The sequence below is a fragment of the Taurulus bubalis genome (genome assembly GCF_910589615.1).
Source record: "Taurulus bubalis genome assembly, chromosome: 2".
Taxonomy (NCBI): domain Eukaryota; kingdom Metazoa; phylum Chordata; class Actinopteri; order Perciformes; family Cottidae; genus Taurulus; species Taurulus bubalis.
In genome coordinates this window covers 5,679,706-5,699,365 of record NC_136590.1, presented here as the reverse complement: position 1 = coordinate 5,699,365, position 19,660 = coordinate 5,679,706, and the positions used below count along the sequence as shown (strand labels likewise).

The 19,660-nt window shown below is 40.8% G+C and overlaps 2 protein-coding genes across 2 annotated transcripts; one reads left to right on the top strand and one right to left on the bottom strand.

The window, feature by feature from the left end:
• Window positions 1–811: 811 nt before the first annotated feature.
• Window positions 812–5,512, top strand: tectb (tectorin beta; the record flags this gene model as incomplete). Its single annotated transcript, XM_079237237.1, has 9 exons — window positions 812–887; window positions 1,655–1,845; window positions 2,664–2,815; window positions 2,917–2,989; window positions 3,129–3,232; window positions 3,338–3,421; window positions 4,077–4,239; window positions 5,135–5,213; window positions 5,451–5,512. Exons 1-9 carry the CDS (start codon window positions 821–823, stop codon window positions 5,510–5,512), a joined length of 975 nt encoding a protein of 324 aa, XP_079093363.1. The 5' UTR covers window positions 812–820.
• Window positions 5,513–6,688: 1,176 nt separating this feature from the next.
• gucy2g (guanylate cyclase 2g) lies at window positions 6,689–15,770 on the bottom strand (the record flags this gene model as incomplete). Its single annotated transcript, XM_079237236.1, has 21 exons — window positions 6,689–6,769; window positions 6,911–7,018; window positions 7,106–7,197; window positions 7,578–7,676; window positions 7,962–8,136; window positions 8,769–8,961; window positions 9,062–9,202; window positions 9,579–9,756; window positions 9,861–10,016; window positions 10,101–10,269; window positions 10,806–10,874; window positions 11,237–11,341; window positions 12,375–12,458; window positions 12,546–12,686; window positions 12,767–12,933; window positions 13,089–13,192; window positions 13,288–13,423; window positions 13,614–13,758; window positions 13,842–14,024; window positions 14,198–14,671; window positions 15,417–15,770. The coding sequence occupies 21 exons, from the start codon at window positions 15,768–15,770 to the stop codon at window positions 6,689–6,691; spliced, it is 3,354 nt and encodes a 1,117-aa protein (XP_079093362.1).
• Window positions 15,771–19,660: the final 3,890 nt, after the last annotated feature.

The window sequence follows — 19,660 nt, the reverse complement described above, 5'->3', positions numbered from 1 at the left end:
TGCTCTAAGTCGAGAAATAAAACCCCATAAAATGGCAAATTGTCATTTTTACACTTTTTTCTTCTTCTTTTAAACAATAAACATCTAATCTGTTTTAAGAAGTAAACTGATGGGGCTTGCTATTTCCCTCTGTTCTCTTTCCTTCAGTATTTTAACACTGGTGGGAATGAAACAAGGGATGAAACAAATGTTTAAAGTGGAACAGAATGGGAAATTCTTTGTAATTATTATTTAATATAAACTGTAGCACGTTGAAAAGAGGCTATAAATCTATTGGAACAGTTCGTCTTGTGACACATTGTGAGTATGTCGTGACGTTTTCTCCCTCTGCCACAATGACGATGCCAGGTAAACATGACATACATTCATTGTCCCCCTACACGTCATAGCTGTTTGGTATTCCCTGGATACCATTGACAAATTTCCTGCATGCCCGTCCCAAGAAAAGGTGACTTTGAGCACCTTTCCGAGCGGTAAACCCGTGAGACGCTGGTCATTTGAAAGTGAATGTCCGAGCAGCACAGAGAGCTTTTTGTGAGCGGAGACACAATGGAGCTCTTAAAGCTGCCATGGGGGAGAAGTGGAGACGGGGGAGGAGGAGGGAGGATGCTTAGCCTCATCTGCGAAGGTATAAAATGCCTATTTGAGTGGTCGTGCTGGTAGCTTGTTGAAGAGCCACGAAGATCCTCTCACAGACTATTTAAAAGTGCTTTTTTCCTCTACAGGTGAGTCTTTTTTTATTATTAATACATATGTATATCTTTATTTGTTGAATATTCTCTCATTGCAAACTTCTTTAATCTCTCTACAGCATCACAGCATGGCTTCTGTCGGTGCCTTATTAATGTTGTTGCCTGTTGCATGGACATGCTCGCCCCAAAAAGCAGGTAACACCTCTGTGGTACACAGTTCAGTTGGTTGTTATGTGCTTGTGTCATATTACCCTCACAAAATATCCACGAATCACGAATTTTATCCTTCTATCTGTAAACCCTCTATTAGTATGAGGAAGAAATTCACAAGAAAACTTTTAAACGGGAGAAAAGGCAGAAAACTGAACAAAATGTATATATACAGAGTACAACTACAATACGGATACACATTATTAGGTAAATAAAGCATTCAACATATAATATTAAATGCGTTTCAGGCAAATTGTTCATTTAATTTATTTGTTTCCCAATCTTTTCCAATTACCATATAGTCTAGTAATGAAATAATAAACAATAAAGGGCACGGATAAGAAATGTAATAATGAGTAAAATACATTTTAAGGAAAATAAATCAACTAAAGCAAGAACAACTGGGAGTGAAATAGAATGAAATTAAAATGTAAAATATTTCTTTCCCAGCTTAGTAAAACCCACCGACACCTCCAACATAATTAGAGCGTGTTCAATACGGGTCCACATTAAAAAAGATAACAACACAGCAATGTAAGGGAGTAAAAAAAGAGCCTTAAAAATCAATAAAACCATGTGTCTATCTCACCTTCCAGAGAGAACCGCAACATACAGCTGACGTTGATGAATATTATCATGATCCCCAGTAATAAATCTTACTGCGAAGAGATAAACAGCATCCAGCGGCTCCATAATCACACACAATCCAAAAGTGTAAGAGTGTCCGTCTCTCTGATTGTGCCTTATTTCAGATTACGTTATGGTGTCGTGTTTCCCCAACGCCATCATCGCCAACGTCCCCGAGTGTCCTTACGGCTGGGACATCAACCAGCTGTCCCTGGGCGGAGTGTGTTACTCTGGAATACACAGCCCCGGATACTACCGCTTCAGCATCCCAGACCTGACACCCAAAAACCACTCGTACTGCGGCACCCAGTCGGAGGTGAGGGACACGATATATAAGTATATCAGTATATCTAGCCAAGGAGGTTTTGATTTATCTGCCACCGCCCCAGAATAAAGGAGGTGAATGGAATTTCATTTAGTAGACTTTTAAAAAAAGGAAACAATGTCCCTTTTCTCAGGTTGAGGCAATTCAAGATAAGCTCATAGAAATGCATACAAATGCAAGTAGTTTAGAAAGAAAAAAAAGGAGAACAATTACAAGAAAAACTAAAAGAAACAATATATGTATTTTTTTTAATAAACCCCGAAAACACAGAAAGGCACAGTTATTTATCATAAGCATATAGACAAATGTGACTAACTTTAATTTTGGTTCATATTGTAGCAAATTGACTACCATCATTGTTTGGATTGAGACATTTCTTTAAGGATTATGTAGATGCTTTCAGAACAGCTTTGTTAATAAATTACCTTCTGGTATATATTACTGGTATACCTTCTGGTTGATATTTATTGTTTGGTAAAAGGGACGTTTAGCCCTCAAACTAAAATGTACGGGTAATAAATGAGAGGCACAAACTGGGGTTAAGACCAAAATAATTAAACAAAGAAATAGAAGAAGCTGTCAACCGCGTAATAGAGACTGTTTCATTGGTAAATATCTCAAACCATGGCACATAAAACAAAAACTAACTGTGTGAATCTACTGTACATGCTACTCAAGGTAATTTGGGTGTTCCGGCCCTTTAAGACATGTGGCCATTTCAATGCACTCAAAGTTTCTGTCTCGGATGCTAAGTTAATTAAACAGTAACGGAACGCAAAGTCTAATTTTATTCACATTCCCTCTGACAGTACGTGGCCGGCAAAGACCCCAAGTACATCTTCTCCAACTCCATCGTGTCCAACGACACGACGCTCACGGTCAGAAACCAGCCGGTCAACTACACCTTCAGCTGCGTGTACCGGGCCGCCTACCTGCTGAACAACGCGGTGTTCAGCCAAAGGTGAGCGCCGCCGCCGGGCACGGGGCCGCCGCCTGGAAGAGAGAAGTGCATTCTGACCCAATGACTTGCAGTGTTTTCATTAAACCCTCTGCTTTTTCCAGAGTGGCGACAGTTTATGTCAACAACGGGAGTTTAGGCACTTTTAGATCGCAGTTGTCTATGAATGTGTTCACGGTGAGTAGCCGCTCACAGATGCAGTTCCTCCAGCGGAGGCAAATTGTTTCATTTGAAAAGTTATTTGGGGTGTTAGATAAAAAAGGTTGTCAGTCACAGTCAGATGAAGAAATGCAAAAAATACACATGTATTTCGTAGAATTCAAAGTTCCTGTACGCCAAGGACTCCCCGTACGTGATCGACACCTCGGAGATCGGCTCTGAAGTTTTCATCGGCATCGAAGCAAAAGGACTGAGTAACAGGTTTATCCACACGTTTCAACATTTATCTTCAAATGTTTGTATTCGGACGAGTACATCCGCATGCCACTCAGTTTTCTAACCCGCCTTTTTGGTATCGCTTCTTAGATTCAGAGTTGTGATAAACAACTGCTGGGCCACTCCTACTCCGTACTCGACAGACAAGAAGAGGTGGAGCCTCATCATTAACAGGTGCAAAAACAATGGAGGCATCACTTTTGGAAGTGGGTACCGGGTACCGGGTACTCTATAGAGTCCAGGGTCAGGCCCCCAGTCTGGAGAAGCAAGGGGAAGCAGCAGAACTAATGTTAGACGAATAAAACATCCCCCTTTGCGACATATTTGCAGCTTCATGGCCGTCGTTGGGGTAAAATATGAAAAATATAGCGTACGGTTAAACTGATATTTATTTATTTTGAGTACTGCTGCAGAAGTACATTGCTTTGCTGCTTTGCTCCTGTCTGTTTCTGCACTTCTACTGTAGGAAGTGTATAGTCTACTGAAAATGGAAAAGTACCTCATTGAAATCATAAAATCTGAACTTTTCCTTTCAGTCCAACTTCTGCCTTAAAAATGTGAGTTAACTGCAATAGACTTGAGTCATTTGTTCAAAGTCATCCCATGAGATGTAATGTACTCAATGCCCCTGATGAATTGTAATATATATATATATATATATATATATATATATATATATATATATATATATATATATATATATATATATATATATATATATATATTGTTTTACAGGGTAGTTGGATGTGAAATATTGCTTCACTATGAGTAGCCACGTGATGATTGGATAAGTTTACTGGAGGTAAAACCGCGTTTTGTCTCCCATCAGCTGCTCCTCCGACAGAACTGTGACTATTTTCGAGAACGCCAAAGACAGCCGCTCCATGTTCAAGTTCAACTCGTTCCGCTTCCAGCGGCTGGAGAAGGTTTCCACGGTCTGGCTTCACTGTGAGGTCCAGGTTTGTGACGCAGAGAGACTCGTCTGTCAGCCAGTGAGTACAACACTTTATACCCGACATTAAAGCCCTGCAGAACTTCATCTATCTCCACCCGTTACCATCCAACTCTCCACACTGAACTGTACTGAAGTTTAAGATACGTTGCTTGAGTATTTCCATTTTCTGTTACTTAATACTTCTACTCAACTACATTTCAGAGGGCTACTTTTTACTCGGTTTAATTGTATTAATTTGACACTTTTGTCCACAGTGACATACAAATGAGGTACAAACAAACTTGCATAATGTTTTCCATAAAAAACACATAATGACCTTTAAAAATAAAGTTAATTGTCAAAGGTTGAACCAGAGGTCCTCAACGTTTTGGCCCTATGAGTTTTTAGCAAGTTACCCAGTGATTTCCTGTCGACACTTCAAAATTGTTCAGCTTCAGAAAATAATTAAATAATTATAAAGATAAGTTAAACAAAGAAGTCTTAAATGAATATATAAATTTATGTAGCTTTGTATTTATTTAGTACTCTTTTCTCTCCCATTAATCATCTCACGACCCCTCCGATTTATCTCGTGACCCTTTGGAGGGACCCAACCCCTATGTTGGGAACCACTGTATCGAAAAGGAAAACCAGTACCAAAAATCAGCACCTACATCACCTGGTTTCTTTTTTTTCCAGAGATTAGCTGTCTCTGTCAGGATATAGGGAACGCTTGAGCAAATATGACAACATTTTATTTTTATTAAAGTTAGCGTCTGTAGCTTTAAGTAGGATTTTGAATGCAGGACTTTAACTTATAGTGCTGTATTTTATGTTTTTGGTATTATGCTGTATTCTATTAACTTCGGACATCAAAAGTCGGAGGTGGAAATTACATTTATAGTTATTCTTCAGTTATTTTTGACCAAAATGAACTTGCCTCTTTCCTCAAGGGCCCCTGCTCCTTCAGAAGCCAGTCATCAGAGGCAGAACCGAGAGGGGGGATCCTCACGGCTGAGTTTAGCATTAAAGGTAGCGTTTCTAAATGTAAAGGTTTTCAACTTCTCACAATATTAAACATAACCTCTTTTTAATAAATTATAAAACACTGCACATGCGTCATACAATACATAAGACATTTTGAAGGAAACTGTTATTAAAAGACTCCTATAGCTGGCTGTTAAAGTCAAACATTAATTTTTTAGTTTGTTGTTATTCGTCTTTACTGTCCACGCTTTTATTTTGCATTATGTCTTTATCTCTTGACAGGTATTGACTCCTCCAATAATGGACACATGCCAGGTAAACACAATGAGATGCACTGCCTGTGAGCCATAAATACTGATATTTCATTTATTCAGTCAATCATTGTATACTTTTATGAAGTGAATGATGTTTCAAGCCTTTACTTTACTTCCAGGAGTCAAATTCTGGTGGGAAAATATTTGATTTATGTATTTGTTGGCCCAAAATCCGAACATTCGGAATGAAAACAGTGCAACGGCTCAGCAATTCCTGTTGCTTTTCTTTTTATCGACGTTTGACCCAAACTGTGTTTTCTTTTTCTTTTTCCACCACAGGCACTTCACTATTCCTGCTGCTGACTGTCCTCATAAACACATGTTGTTGTTTAGTGACTGGATCAAGAATGTAGTAAAACCTTCACGTCACCCCACACTCAAGAGATTTAATCCTTTTATCAGAGATATTATATGTAATTAGGACATTTATTGATGCTTTGAATGATCTTCTCAAATGTCACATTACGGCTTTCTCCAATAAAGATGAAGCATTTTTAAAGAAATGACTCTTGTCCCTGTTTTTAATTAAACCTTTAAAAACAGAAATAAACTCTTGTAATCAATCCATAAATGAAACTCAGACTCTCAACATGACAGTAACACAATAAGCATAGATTAAATGGCTAAACACACTTTTATATGTATTCTCTTCCAATGATACTACCAATAACTAATTGTGAATGTGGTTCAATTGCAATGGTTACAAAATGATTTTCATGTGATTTAATTGTATCTTATAAAGAACACTTTATATGTTCGCTTTTATGTTTATTTTTTTTCATCAACTCTCTTTTTATTGTCCAATTGTACTGTGTATGTCATGTTTAAAGTCGCTTTTTTAACATTTTCAATTGTATAGCAATTTGAGCAACATCCCAATAAAGGCTATTATTATTGTTATCATTATTATTGTTGGTCATCTCAAGACATCACAAAAAAATATCATTTAGTGAAGCCATAGCACCAAATATGTGTTGCAAAGAATAGTTTGAATTGAACATTATATATATATATACAGTGTGTGTGTGTATGTATGTGTGTGTGTGTGTGTGTGTGTGTGTGTGTGTGTGTGTGTGTGTGTGTGTATTTATATGCTCCAGTCTCTGACCACATTTTGCCTCCTCTTTTTGTCTTCTGAGGCCTTCTGTATTGTCCTTTCCAGATGTTCCTTCAGCCAAAGTCTTAATCAGAATATCCAGTTGTTCTTTAAATGTCCACTGCCGTCATCTGAGCTTTGTTCAGGGTCGTGTGGGCCCTTTTCTCAGCAACTCTGGCCATCCCCAGTTTCTTGAGCAGAGACATCACAAACACAGATGAAAATATACAACAATATGCATCAAATATTACATTTACTGACAGATGTATATAGACGTGTCGATGCTTGCTGTCTTTGTCAAGAAGCAGGAGTGTGATGTGTGTTGACTGTACCTCTGTCTGTAGCTTGAGAGGGTTAGCAGGTGGAGAGCTGTGAGCAATGATAGGAGGATTAAACCCCTGTTTGCTCAGCAGCCAGTAGGTCTTCAGAGATCCTTTCCCCTGTCGCGGACACAAACACACACACGTCAAAAACAAAAGTTTCATATTGGAGATAAGCTAAAACATGCAGACTCTTAATAAAGTCACCTTAATATCGACTTCCCCTCTTTCCTCCATCTCAAACGAACCAGCCTGGACCAGGATATCAGCCGTGCTCTGGGATATGTGAATCTTCAGTGCTGTTAGAAAAACAGAAGAGAGCGACCATCACTTTAAAATATTTACTTTTAAATATTTCTGTGTTTGCATTTGATAAACAAGAGCCTTCTTATTTTAGCCAGTTAGTAAAGTACAGCATTGGTTGAGGAGAATGTCAGTAGTTTTGCAAATATTTGGTCATAAACCAACAAACTGGACACATTAATTATTGTTTTTCCTAATGATTAGAATTCGAAAAAGTCCGAGGATTCGCCATGAATGTCTGTACAACATTTCCTTGCAGACCAATCCATTTTTGCACGACACAGAAGATAAAACTATACGTTAATCTTCTTATCCGGTGGGGTTGCAATGCTGATGGCCTCCAATGATTAGCCTCAGTTCTCTTCAGTTTACTCACGTAGGCTGTGGCTCTCCATGCGAGAGGCCATGTTCACCGTGTCGCCAAACAGACAGTAGCGAGGCATTGTGGTGCCGACCACTCCGGCAACCACTGGACCTACGAAACCCACAACAAACGGTTTTAGATTCCCACTGATCAAATGTCAATGACGTCTTAATGACAAATGCAAAAGACCAAAAACTCTATAAGGAACCATGAATAGAGATACATCCTGCATACTGTGGGCAGCTTGTACTCACATTTAATATTTAATATGTTTCTGGTTCCTTCGTAACATTTAATGTACAAGAATATTAATAAATGTGGACAAATTCCAAAGAAAAACCCCCAGCAAAAACAAACTTCACCATTAATGATGATAAAAGGCCACCTGTCTCTCACCAGAGTGAATCCCGATGCGGATTGCAAGGCTCTCAGTCGGCATGTGGTGGATTCTGAAGACCTTGATTGCACTTAGGAAATGCAGAGCCATTGTAGATATCTCCAAAGCGTGCTGAAGGCCGTTGCTGATGGGTAGACCACTGGCGACCATGTATGCATCACCGATTGTTTCCACCTGGTGGAGATGAAGAGAGGATTCAGTTTTACTGACATTTTTTGTGGTGGGAGGAGCGTCTGCGAAAGGATCAATGTGCAATTAAAATAAAATCTACATTTTAAAAAGGTATAGTTTAACATTTTGGGACATGTGCTTGTTGCCCTACCTGCACCTCTAAAGCTCATGAACTAACGTGTTATATCTATAGGTCCTAAGCCAGGCTAGCTGTTTTCAGTCTTTATGCTGAGCTAAGCTAGCTGTTCCCCCAGTGTCCAGTCTTTATGCTGAGCTAGCTGTGCCCCCCCACCCCCCGTTTCACAGCTTCATGCTAAACTAAGCGTGTTGTTTTACCCGTTTCCAGTCATTATGCTAAACTAAACCAGCTGTTTCCTCCTGTTTCCAGTCTTTATGCTAAACTAAGCTAGCTGTTCCCCCCATTTCCAGTCGTATACTTTCATGGTCACAGCACATACATGAGTGACATCAAAAGAACAAATACCCTTTAAAAACATCAACATACAATCACTACACTGATACTAATGACCATAACTAGTATTTACAATAAAAATCACAAACATTTTGTTTTATTGAAGCGCATGAAAAACATCACAAAGTACACACAATCTAAAATCGTTGCGTGCGTGACTCACTTTATAGACATCGTACATCTTGATGACGTCGTCGAAGAGGCTGTAGAGGTCGTTGAGGAACGCCACCACCTCCATCGCCGAGCTGACGGAGCACATGGACGTGAAGCCCACGATGTCGGAGAAGAAGATGGTCACCGCCTCGTAGCTCTGAGGCTCCACGGACGCCCCCGCCATCAGCTGGTCCGCGATGTACCTGCAAGTGAGCGACGCAGTCACGGACGCCCAATTTCAACCGCCGTCACCATGGTCGCACGGTTTGAATGGGTTCATCATTTTAGACGCAGCTACATTACCTTGGTAACATGCTGGAGAGGAGCTTGTCTGTGCGGGTCTTCTCTGCCGTGAGCTGATTGGTCCTCTCCTCCACCACGTCCTCCAAGTGATTTGCATATTTCTCCAGCTTTGCCACCATATTATCCAGTATATTTGCATGACTACAATACAGAAAATCATGATCACCTTTCGGGGGTTGAGTTAGTTAGTTTGTTAGTCAACAGGATGTCTCAAATGTTCTCTTAAAAAAGTATTTCATGGAGGAACAAACCAGTGTATGTGTTTGGCGCCAATCCAGAATCAAACTTAACATTAGTATATGAGCATTTTTTAACTTGTTAGCTATTGATTCCTTAACTACTGCACTAAATTGATTGAAAAGGTGGCAATCTAGTTTAAGCCTGGAAGTAAAATGAAGGTGTGTAAACTTATTACATACATTACATACCTGCAGGCTCAAATTGCAGACAGGAAGAACAATGTATTTTCCTTCTGCCTTTGGAGCATATTATTTATGGGTAAAGAAACAGGCCTTACCTCTCTGGGCTGGAGTCCCTCAGCTGCCTCCGTATGGACGCAAACGGCGGTCGGTGGTCGGGGTTTTCGTTCCAGCAGGCCTTCAGCAGCGAGTTGATGTTTTCATCCCAGAGCTCCTCCGACAGCGCCGGTCGGAGGGGCTCCCCTTGGAACGGCGTCCGCAACTGCTTGATGATCTCTGGAGGAAATATAAAGCGAGAAGCAGGAGATCCTTGCAGTGTTAATCTAATAAATGGAAATGTCTCAAAATGTTTTCTAAAGAAAGAAAATGGGCGCGCTAACCTTTGGGCCCCAGGTTGATCTCGTGATACGGGCCAGACTTTGCGTTGTACATGAGTTCCCACATGATGATGGAGAAGCTGTAGACGTCCGCTTTGGGCGTCCCGATGACCTGGCGATCGACTTGTCTTAGGAGCTCGGGGGCCGTCCAGTACATCTCTACAACAAATCACCCCTCATGCCGTGATGAATGCACATATATTTAAAATGATATTACTGAGCATTTGAGTTGCACCCACTGACCTGACTGATCGGGGTTCTCCATTGGGAGGATCGTGTTTTTGATCCCGTATTTAAACTCCCACAGGCCGAAGCCAGAGAGTTTGATCTGGAGCCGACTGTCCACCAGACACTTGCTGGGCTTCAGGGTCCCGTGAAATCTCAGGTTACTTTTGTGGATGAACTCCATTCCCTAAAACACAGAAGAACAGGTTCAAAACATGGATTGTCCTGTCATTTCCATGTAAAAAAAAGAAGAAGAAAAAGACATGTCTTGTGTCACGTAGTTGTTTGAACTATTATTATGTTATTTATTCTACAAATTTAAGGTACACTAAGGGCCATATTGATGTCTCTGTTGTCTTGTCCTTTGTATTTATTATTGAACATATTTTTCTTATATTCTACAAAAACAAAAAAACATGGTGGGCATTTATAAGCTGTTTTCAATTATTTCATGATAATAAAACATGATGACGTTTCGACCAATATCAAAATGAATCAGAATTGTATTTCTGGCAGTGTGTCACACCTTAGATACCAAAATATATCATAGTTAACAAATAAAGGAAATATATATTTAAAAAAAAGACGGGGAATGCATTGGGTGGACTTGCATTTTGTATATATATCACTTTATTATTTATTCTATCCTAGCGGCGCACATTTGTACTTTTGGTTCTTTGCAAAGATTAAAGGGTCTTTCCCAACACAACATCATGGACTCACATTGACTATATCATAAGCAAAGGACAGCTTAAACATCCAGTCCAGGTCAACCTCTGACTTCAGAACATCCTGCAGAAAATGAGAGTTCAACATGTGATAAACACTGAGGTCAATATAGCGCCCATTTAAACCTAAAACTGCCACACATGTATTATTAAATTGTATAAAACGATGTGTGTATAATACTCAAAACTGTAAAGGATACATGCAAGTTTATAAGGAGCTGGATTATTCAAAAAACATTAGAATTTGGGTAAATAACACAAGAGTAACATAAAAAACAACACCCAGTATTGTGTTGATGCTGTACTGGCACTAATTGACTCAAGAGCAACGTGGCAGCTTAACAATATGACACGTTAAAGTGAGATTTCTGCAGCGATGCTTCACAATATGAAGTAAACGTGTCTGCATGTTTAGTACACACTGACCTTCAGACTGCCCTTTGTGCAGTACTGGATCACCAGACAGACATTCGGGGGCTCGATGCAAACACCGAAGAACTGAACCAAGTTCTCGTGCTTCATCTCCTTCATCTGTCTTAATAGAGAGGAAGATGGTCAGGCACACAAAAGGAAACTCAACGAGCGCTTCAGTTGTTCACCGATTTGTCTTAAAGGGACAGTTCATCTCACGGCAGTCATTTTTATTGCAGCAAAATAGTTTTTGTCAAACAGGCACACAGACAAATGTTCATGTGTTTTTGCATTGTGCAACTGACATACTGAACTGTTTCCTGTATTACAGTGAACTCCAATCTTTTTGACTTTACCCATGACCACCCGGGAAAAACTACAAAAACTAGTAGACTGAAAAAGCAATTGGTTTAATGCAATAGTTTATATAATAACAGATTGATACAAGGCATCTATGTATCTACATAATATCGCCAATGCAAAATATTGCGATACTATGGGGTATAACTATTAGCAGAAATGTGTATATAATATTTAAACAATTTAATTAACTATATAATCACCTGAAACTAAGAATTGTTTTCGTTAGCTTAGAATGAGCCTTTCATATGTACAGAGGGAGCCGGTCTGCTTCACCAAGTCCGCTATGCTGCACCGCCATGTTTCTACAGTGGCCCATAGCGGACAAACCTAACACTGGCTCGAGAAAGAGAGCCTTTGCGTAACCAGTATCGTCACCATTGTTCTCCGCATAGTGCACATTGCTAGATGCCACTAAATCCGACACACTGTCCCTAAATTCTTTCCAGTTTATTACCGTAGCTGGATTTTGCTACTGTTTCTTTAAGAGAATAAATACAGAAAACAGATGTATATGTTTGGACTCCAATGTCTTAAATATTCCAAAATAAAACTTGCCGTATACTCTATTTGAGTCTCTGCTACTCTACTACACATGTTCTGGCTTGGTCCTAAACTATCCAACTGACTTTTTTATTGTATTTTGTGTTTTTATGCTATTCATGTTCTGTCCGCGTTGTTGTTTTGTTTGTAAAACACAAAAAGGTTATTTTGCTTTGAACACTGGAAGTGAATAATTAAAATTGGAAAAAGATTAAGTATGTTTGATGTAGAACAACATAAAGAACTTTACCACATTGAACTCTGCGATAATTGAAGGTTTCTGGAAATTAGTGCCAATGTGGTTCCTGAGGTACTTGATGGCCACTTTATTTCCCTTAAATGAGTGACATGACACACGTTAGAGAGCATATATCTCGGCATATGAAAACACAACTCTCACATTTCAGCGTGAAACTGGTACCTGGTAGAGACCAATGGTGGTGTAGACGTGTTCTCTGCCCGTCTTGTCCTTCAGGCCATAGCTGGCGTTGGAGAAGTTGGACTGAGAGCCGCTGCTCCGACTCTGACTGCCGGTGGTGCTCACAGACAAACCCTGGACGCCCTGGAAGGACACACGCACAACCCTGAGAACACAAAACCAGGCAATCAAATGTGTTCTTCGTCTGTGTTTAGTGCTCGTACTGATTGCTCCCTGATGATGGTGATGTCGGTGTAGCTGATCAGCCACCAGTTGGAGTCGTCGAGCTTCGTCTGGAGGCGTAACTTCTGCAGGATGAGGACCCCGATGCCCAAAACTGCCAGCACGCCGATGGCGGGGAAGGTCACGATCAGAGCCAGCAGGGCGACGTCTGCGACCCGGCAAGACAGTAAATCACGGCGGTTAGGTGGTCAGGTGGTTAGCTCGGCCTGAGTGTGCGGTTTATTTTATGAGTGGTCTAAAAGGAAGCACCGGTTTGATTACTGTTTGTTGTTTTTTCGGGCTATTAAAGGGTGTTACTTTTACCATTAACGAGCCATTCACAGAGCTCATTGTTGTAACCACATTCGGGTTTATCAGACGGAGGTCTTCCTCTCGGCCAGACCACAGAAGCGAACATAGACGTTGGTCTGAAATGACATTTTTTTATTGTTGTGTTTGTAAAAAAAAAGATTGATTGTTTTGATAGTATATTTATATATATATATATACATGAATATTTTACCGGACAGTGTTGGTGTGGCTGTCAAAATTGAGGATGGCTTCAAATTTGGTGTTGTGTCCTATATGCTGCAGGTCATAAACGGAATAGTCCAATTTTCTTTCCCCATCTTTGTCAAAGTGGACTAGTCCAGAGGCACCTGCAATGATAATCACAGATGGATGGAGAGAAAATTCCTTATTTACTGTACTTCTGAGCAGATATTCTGTAATTTACTTGTAAAAAGCGTCACAATAAAACAAACCAACAACTAAAAAGTCTTCACCAAAAGTTGCCTGGGTATTCAGCATCCTCGGCGCTGCAGTATATTTATTAAAACAGCTACCAACCATTAAATCGAATGTTGTTTCTATTTTTCAATTTCAGCAGCAGCTGCCGTCCATCATGAGGGTCTTTGCCTTCTTTGAGCACTTCCTTCAGCGCCATCGCGTAAAGAAGCACCGCATCGTGCAGGTAGGCGGAGTACGGGCTAACCTGGAACAAGGGCAAGAAAACAATTGAATCTGCGGTTTAACTTTTTATAGCAGAATAAAAAAGGGAAAGCGGTGGGCGCTTACCTCTCTTTCGGATGTCAGGTTGCTCAGAAACGGGTGTCCTTTCAGCCTCTCAAAAACTTGCTCAAAGAAGTCATAATACTCGTAGCCGTCGTAGGATTTCTGGCCGATGATGAAGGTCATGTCAAAAGCTCTGATGGCAGCTTGGTTAATCCTGCTGTTCAGGTTATACTTCCACATGTTGTCCTGCTTAGGGAAAAGATTGAAACGATACACATGAGAAACACCTGATGAGGTAGCGAGATCACAAGTCCCTTTCTTAGTCCACATCCAGAGTTTGAATTCTACGTAATGCTGCGGAAACAACTAACCCCAACTGAATGTGTGTGTGTTACTGTTGTATTTAAAGTTGTACTTACCACACTGCCACTGACCTCAAAATGCTGCACCAGGAAGAACACGTAGTCGCCGTTCATCAGACCCTGTCGCTCAGCCTCCAGCAACAGAGCCATGGAGTCCATGGAGTTGGTCAGCACCACAATCACTCTGGCGACTGTTGCGATGAACTTTACATTTCGGTAAACCAGCTGAGGGTTGCTGGTGTCAAACTTCACCGCAGCAGCCAGTTTGAATTTTTCTCTCAGCGGAGTTTCAACGGTTTTCCACAAAGCGTCAACCTTGTCCCAAGTGTTTGAATCCAATCCCCCTCCGATCATCGCCACGTGACTCCATCCGAAGAACTTCAGGGTCTTCACCAGGACCTCCGAGCTTCTTTTAAGAGGGGGGACGACTTTGATGTAGGAGTCGTAGATGTCAGTGTTGTCCGTTTTGGAGGATTGTCCCACGAAGCCGAACATGGGGATGTTCCACGCGGACGCGATGAGACCGGTGACCTGGAAGGCAGAAATAATGTAAAAAAGGGATGTACAATTTATTTCAGGTTCCTTTAGTTTACCGAACTTTATTACCTTGTACCCCTAACTCAGCGTCACACTCAACAGACACAAAATATAACTCCAAAGCCAAAACAGTCTCGTCTTCCCACTGTTCCAACAATCACCAACTCTAGTTTGTTGAAAATAATCCCTTAATTCCCAAGTTAGAGATGAGGAGCTGAGGAGCAACCGAGCGGCTCTTGTTCTCCGGAGGCAGATCATTAAATTACATGGAGCAAAATAAAATGTCTAATATAGCCCAAAAAGGCCCCGGAGATACTACTGTACATACAAGGTGGAGCTAAATACAGCCGAACACTGAATGAGACATTTTTAGATGACCAAAAATGTTACAAATCATATAAACGTCCCCTGCTTTTATGGTCTGTTTGACTCTAAATGACCATAATTTACTAAATGAACATCATGCTGTATTGAAGAAGGCTTAAACTCATGTTTACAATGTTTACTGAGGGAATAAATCAAGAGAGAAGTAGAGTAATTTTCTCATAGACTTCTATACAACCAGAGGAGTCGCCCCCTGATGGACATTAGAAAGAATGCAAGTTTCAACACTTCGAGGTTGCTGCCTGGTTCAAGTATTTCAAAAGTGTACTTCATAACTTTGTCACTGCTTAACTCTCTAAATAGAGACACAAATCTAATGCATGAACGATCCATTTCCACGTGACATGAATCATACCTCAGCTTCTTCAGGACATGCCGGACCGAACAGTGCGGACACGTTTTCCTTCCACACCTGGTGGATGAATCCTCCCAGGGAAACTTTGGGGTTACAGTCGGTGTCCATGTACACAAAATCCAGACTGTAGTTCCCCAGGAAGGTGGGATTGGTGTTCACCTTCTCCACTGCTATCTGTATGGCCGAGCCCAGCCGCATGGCGCTGAAGGGCAGGAACATGTTCCAGGGAGCCTGGAAGCCGATGATCAGTCTGCGAGAGCCACTGGTGGTGTTACTGATGACAGCTGCAGCAGACAGTGTGAAGTGAAGCACCAGCGTGAGCCTCATGACAGGAGAGTACGCCGCCCTACACATCACTCTTGTCCTATTAGTCATGTCACAGGGTTTAAATACCCGACTTCGGCTGGGGAGGAGAACAACAAATATGTGGAGGAGAGGTGGGAGGTACGAAGAGGCATTAAGCCCATAATTTTTTTAATCATTTTCTCTTCATTAGTGTGTATTCTTCTTTCACATAGAAGGCCCCATGCTTATGTTCATTGGCGTATTATCCCCTTAAAGGTACTATTCATCCCCCAAATAAAACACACACACTTTTAGATTATTTTGGCGTGAGTCGCCCCGTCGTGTTACGTGTGACGTGGATTAACTTGAAGCTGTTCTATTGGAGAGGAGGCAGACATCTTCTACGGCTGATATCTCCAAAACAATCTGGATAAACAGCGATACAGGTAAGAGGGGGAAATGTGTGTTTTTGATGTTGGGGTGAACTGTCCCTTTAATTGGACACATTTAAGGAGACCTTCCAAACGGTTTTAATATTCTCAGCAATGTTTTTTTCTCCTTAGGTCAAATGTTAAATGTATTTTTCCCTGCATCCATATGTTGAAATCACCCACAGTTTACAGCCTGCTGACGTCATACTCCTCAATATGATTTCTGTATCTTAGACATTGTAATCTCCACAGTGGCTAAGCAGATCTGTAGCATTCAAACTGCATTTGAAATGTCTTTCTTTCTTCATTCTTTTGCATTATGAACCGCAAAGAAGGCCCTTAGCAATCACTTACAATGTTAGTTCATTTCGAGAGAAACCCTTGGACGATGCCCCTTGAATTCATTGGCCGTCTTTTCAGCGATCAGGTCGGACTTGATGATTAGATTAGTCTTGTTAAGTGCTTACAATAAAGAAGTACAATAAAAGAACAGTTCTAAATGGTTCATGACCACTACATCCTCTTATCTGATGTTGTGAGAACGGATTCAGGTGAGATTTTATCAACCATAAATCAGTAAACTCCAAAGGTGCCACACCAAGCCTGCCTTTAGTTATCGCTCCTACATCCAGTGTCAAAGTTCATGGTGATCTCTCTGTCTCTCTCCAACAGAGACACATGTACACTGCATGCACATGAGAGGAGCGTAGAGCAGACACCTTTATTCTAAGAACGGGCTCATTTGATTAAGGCAATTAAAAAGACAACTAAGTCCAAAGTGAGAAGTGAGTTGCAGACCTCCGGGGAGTGTTTCCTGCAGACACCAGATGAGGCAGGTTGAGCCTTGCTTGGTGGCAGAGAGAAGTTCACACACACACCTGTGTGCAGTTTAAGGTGCTAATGATCACAAGTGGGTAGATTGTGTGTGTGTGTGCATTAAAGGTGTTGCTGACTCAAGCTTTTTTTGTTTTCTCTTCTCTCCCTGGAGGGGCTCCCTACTCGGCTTTGCCCCAAAACCACCTCTGCTAATCCCACCAGGTAACATCTCAAAGCTTCTCCTAATGAACCTCCAGCTCACTGTCCAGCAGAGCTTAATCAAATCACCCTCAGAAGAAGACATGATGGATGTGTGCTTGCTGAGGGAATACATAAAGCGCCAAGTGCAGAAATGCATTTTACGCATCTGACCATAATTAGATTTCAACAACTCAGACTTTTAAAGGATTGAATATTGCCATTTGTTGTAACTTCTCCATGGTGGATGCTGTCCAGAGAATGATAAATGCATTGTCTCACTTTAATCTGAGTGCTCAAATACGAGGTGCAATTTCATTTTATCTATCTTCTTCAGTGTGAAGTAACAAAGATAACTGATGACATGTTTCTGACCTGAAAAAGTTGTTTTGATGAAAAGAAATGTAAAGAAAAATCTGGCTAAAAGTCCACAAGGTGTTTTTTATTTTTTTATTTTAATGTTCGTTAAAAATCAAGTCTTCAGCGCTTTCCTTTCGGAAAGCGACGTTTAAACTGGTCTGTTGGAGACGACAGTCTTTGATCAGTCTAATGTAACTTTTCAGGAAAAGTAAAGACTGACTTGCATTTCTTCAATCTTTTTGGTTTTTAAGTAATTTAAGAGGGGTCATTTCAACTGTGTGGTCATTTTAGAGGCTGCAGTTTGTGGCGGTGTTTAATTCAAGACTTTGCATTTGAGGAATCTAGATTGCACTGAACTGCATGTTTATGTTTTAACTTACTGTATCTTATTTTAAAGAGACAAATTGTCAGGTTTTGTTGTTGAAATGTGAGGACTTTGATCACAATGACCTGCAGATAAGTGTTGACCTTTCATCTACTGCAGCATCTTGGCCTTCCGCTAAACGATTCCTCAAAGTGTTCATCTATTGGTTTGTAGAGCTGATGATTTGTTTTATTTAATGACTAATTTAAAAATGACGACTACAAATAAATTGCAAAATGCACTATTAACATCATGACGTTGAACATCAGAAGCGTTGAGACGTCTGCATGTTTCTTTATCAGTGGGAGTGTGGAGCAAAGGTTCCTTTGACTGTCGGACTTGTTTTTATGAGTTCTCTCACTCCGTGAATCTCCTCTCAGACCGGAGGAAGCTCTGCTCTTCACAGCGGTCCGCCTGTCAACTGGGAGCAGACTGAACACCTCAGAGGACCGACAGCAGGTAGGGCAGCTGTGGCATCGGCCATTTAAATCACCTTAATGGATTTGTAAAATGAGCCTACAGTGGCATAGAAATGTAGATTTTGAAATTGTTTGCAGTTTTCCATGTGTGTCTTTCATTTTGGTTTGACCCACAGTTTGTTTTATTTTCGTGCGTGTACTTTATTAATATAATAAAACAGTCAAAGATCCTAAAACAAACTGAGGGTCATATCTTTTTTTATTATTCATATTTCACACTGGAGATAAGCATCCACCTATTACTTTCTTTCTCATTACATTACCTTTTTTAAATGCCATAACATGTGCTTGTTCCTAAATAAACCTTTGGTATGTTCTCATAAAATAATTAACCCTGACCTCCGTATCTGTCACATTTATGACCCAATCATGACACATGAGACAATCTGTCTCAAAGGTCAAGACGAATGAATTCAATGCTTATTAAGACTCTTTGTTACAGCTGCAGACATGATGTTTTAATCTCATGCAGCATCAGTGTAAGTAGATACTAGGATACGATGCTTTAACTGATAAGCTGCATGGCTCCAGTGCAAGTGACTGGAATCAGTCTTATCTGATGTTAACCTCAGGCCTGACTTGCATGGCTTTAATAACTTTGTAAAATACAGTTTAACAAATGCATACATAAAAAAGAAAAGCTAGACCTGTACATTTATATCTGTATCGGGGCATCTCTAATAAATACTAAAATATTGTGCAACTATCACACTACATGAAGAGTGTAAGTCTGTTACTGTACGTTTTTATGGGTTGGCCTCTATCTTGTGTTATTAGCAATAATTGTTGCACAAGGGAATGTTGACTTTGCCCTTAAGTAGAAACAATCTGTGCGTTCCAATACCCACATACAATTAAACAAGATGTGTCCCAATGCATAGTACCGTAAAAGTCTAGTTACAAGCCGCTCCTACCTCCAGTGGGTGTCCCCGCTGCTGCTACTGCCCGCGTCCACTCTGCCCGAGTCGGGTGTCGAGCCGGGGCTGGTCCCGCTACCTTCAGTGGTTGTCGGGTAGCTAGCGGAGCGCTAGCGGAGCGCTAGCGGGCTACAGCGGGGAGCTAACGGGGACACTGACCGACGGTAGTGGCGGCTTGTAACCCGACTTTTACGGTATGTCAAATACAGTGGGGAAAATACCCGGATCTTCTCACGAATCGGTTGAAGTTGGCAAAGGTTTGACTATTGCCTGAAAGAACCATATAGATTCAAATATGGCAAATGTTTTGGACTGAACTTGGTTATATGTGAAATTGCAAAATGGCTAAATAGTTTAAATGCCGTTTGTCTTTCTTCCCAGCAGACCTTGCACC